At 46.2% G+C, this 12,000-nt stretch overlaps 1 protein-coding gene across 2 annotated transcripts in view; it reads right to left on the bottom strand.

Moving 5' to 3' along the window:
- efcab6 (EF-hand calcium binding domain 6) overlaps window positions 1-11,420 on the bottom strand; it is a 57,725-nt gene extending 46,305 nt beyond the window's left edge. The window contains exons 1-3 of one of the 2 annotated variants that reach the window (XM_088646094.1): window positions 11,290-11,420; window positions 8,526-8,660; window positions 7,925-8,145 (exon numbers count right to left, since the gene is read on the bottom strand). In XM_088646094.1, coding sequence (XP_088502220.1) covers window positions 7,925-8,145; window positions 8,526-8,634 — 330 coding nt within the window. In that variant the 5' untranslated portion in view covers window positions 8,635-8,660; window positions 11,290-11,420. The remainder of the gene's footprint in view (window positions 1-7,924; window positions 8,146-8,525; window positions 8,661-11,289) is intronic. The other variant, XM_088646095.1, reaches the window with a different exon arrangement.
- Window positions 11,421-12,000: the final 580 nt, after the last annotated feature.

Below are 12,000 nucleotides of genomic sequence, written 5' to 3'. Positions count from 1 at the left end.
CAAGAATGTGGGAAGTCTTGGAAGAAAAAAATGATATAGTTTGTATGGAAAGTTGTCTTAAAAGGATTGAAATCATTTCTGGCACTCTCAAGTTGTCATGACAGTGCAGTGAAACTAGAAAATGTAATCAGTTTGGATTCCAGTAAGCAAAGTACTTCCAGCAGGCCTGCAGCCAGGAGCTACAGTATGTTCATGAAGAGTATGCAGGTAGAAGTTAAAATGCCCATGCATATTCTACAGCATTATTACGAAAACAATACCTCTGGTGTTCACTTATTGGTAAGTCTGTCATTCAGGTCATTTCAACACTGTGATTTAATGCTCTACTGCTCTGGTGTTGCCCTTTGCCACACATTGTGGACACCCATGTACAGTATATACAGTAATATCATTTTGTATCCCCAGATTTGTCTGTGGGTATTTTCTAGCTCTGCACTTAAAGATCTTCTGTTAAAAGCATTAACCTCTACAGTTGCTCCTGTTGGGGGATTTACAAGTGATTTCACTTTATCATCTACATTCTTATTTTAAAGGATTCAGAAGAATCTTTTTTTTCTGTGCTGGATATTTTGGTGGATCCTGTCAATTAATGCCTCTCACACTGCAGAAAAAATGGATTCTAGGACAACGGATGCGAGTAACTGCAAACTTCTTCTAATTCATTCTTCCTCTTCTCTGCCTCCTTCCCCTTGGCCTGACAACATACATACAGATATCATGTGATGATAATAATAGAAACACATGCTGATAGAGTCTGAACTAAAGCGAAGCTGGGGTTGAGCTGATGTATTCATCACTAGGCAACCTCATAACTTTCCACTGGAGAGAGACACGTTTGTGTGTTCATAAATCATTCAGAGCTGAACTCCACATGCAAAAGGCACAAAACCATTAAAAGCCATCAAATAATAAGGACATCGGGACCCAACTAATACTTCTTCCGTGAAATTTGTCATACAGAGACACATTAATGCACAGCTTAATCGAATCTAAACATGTTAGTTTAAGCCACATGCAGTATGCTTTTGTGTTAGTGGCCTCAGGTGGCTGCGATGACTGTCAGTGACCTCATGCCTTATATCAGCAAGCTATGTGACATTCCTACAGTAAAATGTTGTGTAACAATGCACAACACAGAAAGCTATTCCCAATTAATAATTAGATAATGACTTTTTTAGCCAAGAATGATTTGGCTGAATCACTTTGGTTTAGGCATTTATTAAAAGTGTTTATATACAATCTATTAACAGGTTATTAACGATGTTATCAACAATTCTTGTAACAATTACATACCCCTAATCCTAAATAAGGGTATGGTTCAGACTGTGATCATTATTAGGGTTTGTACTGTACTAGGATTTATCTACCTACACTGAAGGCTTGTTACAATTTATGTCACTCTGTTTATACTTTATATATCTCACTTATAAATCCTTTATAAATGGCACTAAATGTGTGAATAACTTGTGTACCTGTTTGTTTTCTTTGGGTCTGAAGGACTGAATCCTTTACAGAAAACAAGAGAACCGACCACTTTGTGAAATGAGAGATTTAGAGCGAAAAGGCGGGGATTCTGATCCTGTAAAACCCTCGTAGGCAATACAACAGTGAACAGCGCGGACTCCGGACACAGAGCAGGGCTTCGGGTGTTGTAGGAATAGCGCTGGCCAGCAAGTGCAGCAATAACAAGGGCAATTTACTACCAGGAAGCCCAGACCACCCCAGGGCACAGGTTGCTGGTCAGGGGTCAAGAGTCAAGGGTCAATGGTCAAGGGTGAAGGGTTAGGGGTAGGCTGCTATCCTGCCAGGCTAGGGAATCGAGTGGCTATGCTGAAGGTGGTGCCTTTGTCTTTATTAATTCATCTAATTTATCATGAAGAACTGCAAGTATCCATGTAATTCAAGTACCCCACAAGATTACCTTTATAATTAAATTATTAATAAAAATGATTATGACTTCCAGGTCTGTTTTTATTAGAATAACATATAAGCACAATTCTTCCATATTTTTTTTCCTCTGGGAAAACAGAAATTACTTAACATTGCCATGGGTCCATCCAATTTGTATAAAATGTAAATAATCTTTAGCACTCAGCTTTTCCAAAAGTGAGTCTTGAACAGAAAAGACTAGAAATCAAAATCATCAAGGGCACTGACAGTGACACCGACAAAGTGATCCCAACGGAATTCTTCATCATGAACAACGGGACACAAACCAAAGGGCATAAGTGGAAACTACATCTAAAACAGGAGTCAATTCTTTACAAGAGGGGTTGTGGAGGTGTGGAACAAGCTAAGCCACCATGCAGTTGAAGCTGACACCCTGGCATCTTTCAAGAAACAGCTGGATAAGCTCCTTGGATCGATTATTAAACTGGTATTATGCAAACCACTTGGATGTTGTTATATTTTGTGTTTCATTCGCTGGTTTACTCCTCAAAGACGCCTTGGAAACCCAGAAGGCAGCTGCCTTCTGACATCACTGTACAACAGCCCCGGGTGATCAGGGCGATGGTTGATCACTGACATTAACACTTACTTAGCACAGCCCTTTATCTGTTTAATCGGGAGCTACTGACAACAGCAGCGTCACAGAACGTACAGTAGCTCAGTTTGCTCACAAGAGAAGAAAAGAAACACGTTTCGCCCGTGGAGCCTCGCACCTGAAGCAGGTTTCTTTTCTTCTCTTTTCAGCCTGGAATAAACCTTAACTTGTTACTTTACGAGCATGGCATGGTTTATGGCTTCTCATCTTCTCAGATCATTTTCTCAAGGCTTAAATGACATATCATGACACGTGAAGTGAGTTGATGATTAGCAATGCTCCCACAGGACAGTGCATGGTGATGAGGAATCAGCATTCTCACTGCAAACAGTGTTCAGCCAGCCAGGTGTGTGGCCATGGATCACATTACCAGGGATCCCTGGTGAGGCCACCGCAACCTCAAGCACAGGGCTGGACTGCACTGGATGGGAAACCAGGTCATCACAGAGAGAAGACACAAGGACACAGGGGCAGTTTAGAGACACCGGGTTTCCTAGACAGCATGTCCTTGGGCTGTGAGAGGAACCTGGAACACATGGACATGCCCATGTGACCACCTGGAGAACATGCCTTCTGAACTGGTTAAAACGATACAGTTCCTTCAGCCTGTCAGTGTAGTTCATTGCCTGAAGCCCAGGAATGTGTCTGGTTGCTGTCCACTGGACTAATTCCAGAGCAGCACTATTTTTCGTGTAATGTGGTGACCACAAGTGAACACAATACTCTAAATGAGGCCCAAGTATTCCACTGTACAATTTAAAATAACATCCCTTTCAGCTATATAACCTAGCATTCCATTCATCTTTTATTGCTTCCCCATAGTCCACATAAACAACTAACTTGGGCGGAGTGGTGGCACTGAAGCTCAGGATCTGCGCCTGTGGCTGGAAGGTTGGTGGTTCGTTTCCCGCAGCCGGCAGAGGAATCCTACTCTGTTGGGCCCCTGAGCAAGGCCCTTAACCCCAACTGCTCCAGGGGTGCCATGTGAATGGCTGACCCTGCACTCTGACCCCCAGCTTCTCTCCCTGTCTCTGTGTCTCATGGAGAGCAAGCTGGGGTCTGCGAAAAGACATATTCCTAATGCAAGAAATTCTATATGGTCAATAAAGTGATCTCATCTTATAACTCTTTTTTGATAAGTAGCCTCTTGCATTATGTATTGTGACACCATCCCATGGGGCGTGTCTTAACAGGGCCTTAAAAAATTATCAGGTCCAGGACAACAGTCACACATGTACACAGCTGCAAGGTTAAAAACACACTGCTCTCATTTCATTTTACGCAGCAGGAAGAAACAATCACCAAACAAGCCAAAGCGATAAATTAAACAAAAAGCCTGACGGTGTTCTGAGCTCCTGACTAGATGTAGTTAGATCCCTGCGTGTTGTATTGTGGGCAGCTAAGCTGTTTATTGGCCTCAAAACAAACAAAGCTGCCTGTCTCCAAACTCCAAACTGTTTCTCAGAACTACAGTCCCACCAGGAGACTTCTCAAACTTCTTCCAAACAAAGACTCTCTCGGAGACTCTTCACAACCAAGCACTTCCAAACATCTCAAACCTCTCAAAGATCTCTCGCTTCCTCCTCCCATCTCTCTGGTGAGGGTGCGCTGCAGAAGACTGTGGCAGACTGACCATCTGACAGAAGCCTTCGCTTCCCGACTTTGTATCACTCATCTGACCCACAGTTGCTTTCCCACAACGGGTCAGGTGACTGGGGGCAGCAGCAGCTCATGCCTCAGAGGTTTGTGGGTAATCTGGTCCAGACAGGGCTGCCGGCTTACTTGAACTGGCTGTGCCCTTACAGTATTTCTTTTCTTTTTTTGACTGCAGGTAACATTCTGCACTTGTCAACATTAAATGTAATCTACAGGGCAATTGATTTACTCTGTCTTTAAAGTGTGAAGAACCAGCCAATTTAACAAAGGACATAAAAACTTTAATTTTTGTATCTTCTCATCTTGTATTTTCAGTTTTTCAAAGAATGTAAGTCTTGCTCTTCAATGGCTGTTTTCAAAGGCTGTTTTTTTAGTGCCAGTTAATACAATTTTCAAAAACATTAACCTCTTTAATTTCTGCTAAATTACAGTAATGAGCTTCAAACACATGCTGGTATTAAGCCTACTACTTTACAAGGAGAACATAAAAAAGTTCACAAAAGAGAGGATAATCTGCCCACGAGTCTCTTTGGTTGCTAGCAGCTAATCGATCTGAAAAGCCTACTGTTTCACAAGATTATTACTTTTTTCTCTTCTTGAGCAAACTAAAACCTGTCTGGATTTTATTAATTTAATCGCAAATCAAGATTTGTTAAACTGCAATTTGTTGATAGAAGTGTGAGTAGTTATGTTACCGGACGGCACTGCTTCACACAACAAGGATGTGCTAGGTGACTAGAGATGTGAGCATGATTACACAAAAGCCACCTAGACCCACCTCTAAAAACTACAACTGTGGTCAGCAGGTTGGGACTAAAAGAAACTAAAAAAATGAGAATTGCAGACAGAAAAGGCTTCACAAGAATTGGAAAGATACCAATCTGGAAAAAATGAAACTACACAAATACCCTACCTACATTGATACCCTTCATCAATTTTCCTACGGGATTAATAAAGTATTATCTATCTAAATAAATAGGTTGTGAATAGCTAAAAAATATGGTTAAGGGGAGCTAATAACTACAAAATGACTTTTGATCCTTAACACAGTGGCACTGGTGGCAGAGGGTGTGATTTAAGTTAAAACACTTGCTTCGGATTCGTGAGGCACATGTCAAAATTCTGATGGGCCTGAAAAAACTGACTTTTCACTTCCTGTCTTGTCAGTGGTCATACCATCTGTTGTAAACAACGAACTGTGAGAAATTAAAGTGCTGACTGCGTTTTCCATAAAAGATTTGATTACATTTTCACTCCAGGCCTCTGTTTTGGAGTCAGAATGATGTCTTAAAAAAAGCACAGTACTTTTTTTTCCAGAACATATTGGAGGTTGTTGTTTTAGTTGGCGTGTGCTTGTGATTCCATTTTTTCCAGGAATGCTGTCTTTACCCTTCAAAGGCTCCGTCTGCTTTCTAGTGCTAGGCATTATCAATTCCCTTCAGGGAAACGGCAGCAACACTGGTGATTGGCACTTCTTAGGGTTTACAAGCCTGAGAGAAGTGTCCGCAATATTGTCAATGGAACCGGCTTGCTGCTGGAGGGGAAATGAAACGATGAGAATTACAAAGACAGAGAAGAGGCTGAGGAGAGACCAGAACGACATGTGACATAAAGATTCTGATTATTCATTTACATTCCAGACTCAAAAGTGTGATCTGGGAGGGGAAAAAAAAAATCTGGTTAGCAGTTTTATAACTTTCACATTATTCATTCCAAAGCCTAAAGGCATCATCTCACATATATATAAACTATAAACCTTCACAAATGGAAATTTCCTTTATGGGATTTAAAATTAGCAATGACCCAGTCTCGAACTCCAATGGCTGCCGAGCACCACAGCCATGGAGCAGCTCCAGAGGCCGAGGAAAAGGCCACCGCCGCTTGTGGTGCACTGGAGGAGGGGCACAGCCCAGCTCTGCCTGTCCACACTGCTCAGCCACTTCACCAGCAGCACGGGTTCAAGTGCATGCCAACTCAATGACTTCCCAGCCCCATCAGCCCATACAGTCTATCTAGAAGCTCTGTGCTCTCTGCCTAGAGGGGAATTTTAGCATCAGTTGCCTAGTGGCCCATTGTGAGCTCGAACCAGCAGCCCTGGGCAGAGCAGAGACTCAAAAGCCCCTAGTCCACACTCAAGCTGCGTACAGGAAGTCAATTCGACAGGCCACAAATAGCCTTGGAGTAATTTAACGCCCCATAATCTGAGAAAGATAATACTGAAATTCTGTTGTGCAGGTTTTGCAGCCTTTAACTTCACAACTTTTCAAGAGTTTAAAGATTTGGAGGGGCTAAGAAGGTCTCTGGAGCTTTCGAAACAAGGCCAGTCCATTTAACTTTACAGCCCCATCAGATTTCAACATTTAATTTCTATTTGGCACTTGAGCTCCATTTCTACCATCAAATCATAACAATCTTAACTTAAGAGCTGTATAACCTACATAACAGCTCACGAAGAAAGCAGCTGAAGTCTGCTGAGATGAAGTTTTTCACAGCAGGAACCAGATTTGGAGCTGTACTTTAGCGCCACCTGCTGGCAAAAGAGGGCACCTCAGGAGCCTGCTGAACACTGTAGCTGTTAGCTCTTGCTCCTTCAAATCTTATGTTCCTTCTTTTATTGAAAAAAAAAGGTTCTCAAAAATAGAAGCACACACGTTTCTATTAAATACTTCTTGAAATTGCACAAAAATGCCTTTCATCATAAAGACTAAACTACAATCAAAGCAAAAAATGTTTTTCTAAGATGTATGTTATTTAACTTGTCGCTGCCACTGTTCTGTGTTTATGTTTTTGGTGTTTCCTTAATGTCTTTGTATTGGAGCACACATGCAAATAAGCATCTCTCTGCACTTGTGCATATGACAAGAAACTGAACTGAACAGGGTTTTAATTGTCTTCATTGAAATAAAATAAATCAAACAGAGCTGCCATATGTACACATGCCATATGTACAGTACAGTGTCCCCGCCACTATACTGGGGCATTAGGACCCACATGGACTGCAGGGTGAGCGCCCCCTGCTGGCCCCACTAACACCTCTTCCATGTATGTTATTTAACATATATAGACCGAGGTCCTGACTCTCTGTGGTCATTAAAAATCCCAGGGCGTTTCTCGAAAAGAGTAGGGGTGTAACCCTGGCGTCCTGGCCAAATTTCCCATTAGCCCTTACCAATCATGGCCTCCTAATAATCCCCATCTCTGAACTGGCTACATTACTCAGCTCTCCTCCCCACTGAGAGCTGGTGTGTGGGGAGCGTTCTGGCGCACTATGGCTGCCGTCGCATCATCCAGGTGGGGCTGCACACTCAGGGTGGAGGGGATCCCCATTACCTGTAAAGCGCTTTGATTGGAGTGTCCAGAAAAGCGCTATATAAGTGTAAGCAATTATTATTATTATTATTATTATTATTATTATTATTATTATATGGACACTGTAAAGGCCTGTGATGTTAAAAAGACAAGCACTTTAGTACCAGCAGGACAGTGGGTCAATCTGCCAGCTGTCAGGCTGGGTTTGGGCCGAGACCAGGCTTTGCAGAGCCCAGTGGTCTTACTCTGCGGGACAGGGGAGAGACGAGCCAGCTCTGTGTCTGTACGTTCATAAAGAGGGGCCGTCACCCCTTCCTGCCTGTGGCGACCGTTCTGCTCCAGCTGGAGCACAAGCCCGGCGCAGCACCAGCACCAGGACGCAGACACACAGCCCCCCCCACCCCGCTCACCCACCTGGGCCAGCAGGGCCTGGAACTGGCGCCCGGTGAGCGGCAGCAGGAAGCTCTCCACGACGCGCCGCAGCTCGCCCGGCGTGACCGCCAGCCTGCCCTCGGGGTCGCTGGCCCGGAACGCCCTCCGCAGGGCGTCCTGCCTGCCCGCCGCCCGGCGCTGCAGGGCCCGCTCCACGTCCGCCGCGGAGAGGTGCTCGTCCGGGGCCGAGGGGGCCGAGGAGCCTGCAGGGAAGCACAGCACAGTTACACACCGGGGGCGCGTGGAGCCGTGCTGATCCAGAGGACCTCTGAAGAGCAGCATAAAGCCTATCAGCCCCCTCTGAGCACCTTTGTTAAATATTTGATTTAAGAGGCTTCAGCTCTCCCCTTTTCTGAAGTGCGATGACGTCAGGATTATTGATAACTTTTTCACATTAATCCTCATCATTTTCCGTAAAACGTACTGCGTGTCGGGAGCACGGTGTGTAAAGTATTCCTGAGGTCGGCAGAATGCGAGCAACAGCAACCCGATGCTCCTCCCGACATCCTCACAGACACAGCCTCCCAGTCTCCACATCAGGGTGCACATTCCTGCACCACGAGCCGGCCCAGGTGAAACTTACTGGAGGCGGACCTGACGGAGGAAGACCGCGGTCTGGGGAGGATGACGATGCCGCGAGAAACGGGGCGCAGATCGCCCGGAGCTGGGCGGGCTGCCGGCGAACCGCTCATGGCTGAAGCACAGCCGCGCTGCTCTCCTGTAACAACGAGAACAGGGTGAACTTTAACCAGTGACAGAATGTCAAGAAGTACATGTTTGTTCCTTCACTGAATCACGCAGGATAGTTTCCAAAAACAGCACAGCTCCAGAGTACTACTGTAGCTCCACGCTCCTCGGTTCTTTTACGGTGGTTTCTGAAAAGTAATATGGTGCATCGCACAGGAGCAGGAAAGCAAAAGCAGTTTTACGGATTTCAATCTGCTCAACTGTTCAAAGTTTTTGTAAAACACCATGAAAGTAGAGTTAGCATTCAGAGAACCTAAAGGGATCCCCTAAAAGCATAACCACACACCCTGCAGCACGGTGAGCATGGGTCTTTAATACTGACAGACGTGTTAGAGCAGACACGCCAGGTGAGACTGTATTTGTGATATTGTACGTTTTGCAGTAGGTCTGTTCTCTTACTGACTGCATCACTGACCGCTGCCTTGGGCAAACAGATCTACAGATGTTTCTGATTGCTCCTTCAAAATAATAGTCACTTTTTAATTTTTAGCTTAACCCACAAAAGAATGAAGAACTGTATTACTATTATTCATTATCTGAATAAGGAACGAGTAAAGGTTAATTCTACACTGAAAAGCACCGAGAAAAAATACCATTTCAGCTGATCAAAAGGCCCAGCAGGCGAAAAACACTGCATTTCATCTTTCTGTTTCTGAGCGTGGAATTAACCTTTACTTCACCAACACACGCTGGCACTGAAGCTCCCCACTCGTGACCCAGACCGTCACAACGGAGGCTCTTTCTGAACTTCTGTGATACTGCAGGGAGCATAAATGAAAAGAACCATCACTGTTCATTACAATGCTTTTTTCTTTAAAAAAGAATAACTATGCTACACAGAAAAAGACGATGAGAAAGGTTACAAAGGAGATGAGGTCATTCAGTCCATCTGGCCCGTTTGCTAGTTAGTACCCAGTAGATTCTAGGATCTCATCCAGCTGTTTCCAGAGGGAGGCCAGGGTACTGGCTGTCCAAGACTGAAAACATTCAGTTCTTTTTGCCTGGCAGTGTAGGCAGTGTAGGCAGTGTAGGCATTTTATCAAAGTCTTGAATTCAGCTGGCTGCTTCTACGGTGTTTGCTAACCCTCCTGTTTTGGTGTCATATGTGAACTTGAATAATGTACTAACTAGACAAGAGTCTAGATCGTCGATGTTGAACATTGACGCTGGCCCAGTCCTGGACTTCAGCTACTGCTTTTACAGCTGTTTGCTAGCTTGCTAGCCCTCCAGGTATGGTGTCACCTGTGAACTTGAATGATTTACTAACTAGACAAGAAACTAGATCTTAGAACTGGAAATTAGGACGAGCAGTCATCCCTCCACAGGTTTCTCTGGTAGTCCACTCATCACACCTCCCCATGTGGGTCCCTCTGTCTCCTCTTTCTGAACTAGTTCTCTGTCCAAAGATTCGCATTTCCTTGAATTCCTACTTCCCCGCGAGGCCTAATGTTTTTAAACAAATATTGACGATCCCCTAGGATCTTATTTACATAGACCACAGAGATTCTCTAGTTCCGTTATAATCGCCATTCCCATAACTTCACATGCGATACTGGTCTACGATGGCTCGCGCCAGTTCTACTGCTCTTTGATGGATGAGTGCTACACTGGCGATTCTCTCCCCTCAACAGGTATCACCACGGTCTGGAAGTTTTGTGTCAGTGCCTAATCAATACCATCCCTTGTGTCCCTCCATACAGTTGGCAGAATACCGTTGGGCTCCTACATTTGTCACGCCTGAGTTATTCTAGTATCTAAAACGCGTCTGTCTCATGTTATTCAATACTGAACTGTGCTTTTATTTAGCTTTTCTAACTCTGAAACCGCTTGAATTTCCCGAGGCAGCTGTTTATGCAAGAACACACTTCGTGAGACCCCTCTGTAGTGCTGAAGCCCCGTGGATCCGCTGGACACGTCATCTGACACACGCGCTTGCGTGGCCGCCCCGCAGTGGGGAATTAGATACACCTGCACAGGTGACGGGGGTTGGTCCGGATCACCTGATTCTACCCGTGGGAATATTAACCGTGTCCCCTTGTTTTGAAGATCACTGCCGTACAGGGGTCTGGCCCTCGGTGAAAGTCCCAAACAAACTCGTTCACGACCTTTAAGCGTTACCAGCTACGGTACTCCCCGGTTTCAAATCTGGTCATTTTTTTAAAAAAACAGCTCGGGAGACGAGCCTCTCAATCTCGACCTCGCTCCGGCACGGAGATTTTTTGTTTTTTTCGCATAGAGCGGATCATGCACAATTTCAAGAACAGGGCCGGCGCGATTCCCAGATGCTCGTCTGCCTCCGACGCCGGTATGAGCTCCCGTCCTGCCCAGACCACTCTGCGACCTCACCGCTGCTCAGCCTGGCAGCCTGCCTCCGAGCACTCGGCCCGAACCGGCCACATTTGCTGGGAAACGTGGTGTCTACCGCCTGCTGCTGGGAGGGCTGCTCTCCACAACGGTGGAGGAGGGTGGGGGCGATTTGTCCTGGGATTCTCCTCGACCCGGTGAAGGGCTGTCCCGGGCCATCTCCGCTAAACCCCCGCTCGGCCAGCCGGCTCGGAAGCTTATTTTAACACCTTATTTTTAACAAGGACCCCGTTTACCTCTCTCTCTCTCTCTCTCTCAACGCCGCGGGTCCCGGACGTCTGTGTTTTATATGATATCAAGGTTCCCGTTCACGGCGATGTCTGTGTCCGCAAGCAGACTCACCCGGTAACCCCCTCCCTCCCCCTCGCGCGCCCCCGCTCGGTCGCCAGGGACGCGCCGCGGTTGCCGTGGACACGGACCGGCCGCCCCGACGCGCGCAGGGGGAGGCGGCGCCGGGCACGTGGGGACGGGCTCCGCACCACCACCTGTCCCTCGCTAGGGGGCGCTGCAGGCGCCGCTCGCGTTTCAGGGGCGACGGAGGGAGCAGCGCTGGGGGGCTGAAACCGTTCAATTCGAGGTGCTTTATTAGCATGACCGATGGGTAGAATCAGTGAACTCACCAGGAAGGGAGACTTTCCACAACATGGGCATTCGAGGCGGTACAGCGCAGTGTTTCTAGCGCCGCAACGGTAAAACCGCGGTACGGGCCGGGGTCAATCTCCTGCGAGACCGGTAACAGGCGCCGAAATACAAGGAGAAATAGTCAAGGTGCTAAAAGGACATTTGGCGCAGGTAAGTCAGTCAGTCAGTCAGTCAGAAGTCCCCGTCAGTAATGTTCAGTTGCAGCAGACTGACGCTGAGGTTACAGTTAAGGGCAGCAGGGTGAGCCGATCGGCCGGCCAGACCTTGAGGGAAGAGGGGTTGCTCACACACGGCACAGGGCTCTA

This window comes from Lepisosteus platostomus, chromosome 9, assembly GCF_059453375.1.
Source record: "Lepisosteus platostomus isolate fLepPlt1 chromosome 9, fLepPlt1.hap1, whole genome shotgun sequence".
NCBI classification, from domain to species: domain Eukaryota; kingdom Metazoa; phylum Chordata; class Actinopteri; order Semionotiformes; family Lepisosteidae; genus Lepisosteus; species Lepisosteus platostomus.
The sequence above is the reverse complement of the archived record's forward strand: the minus strand, read 5'-3'. Positions and strand labels throughout refer to the sequence as shown.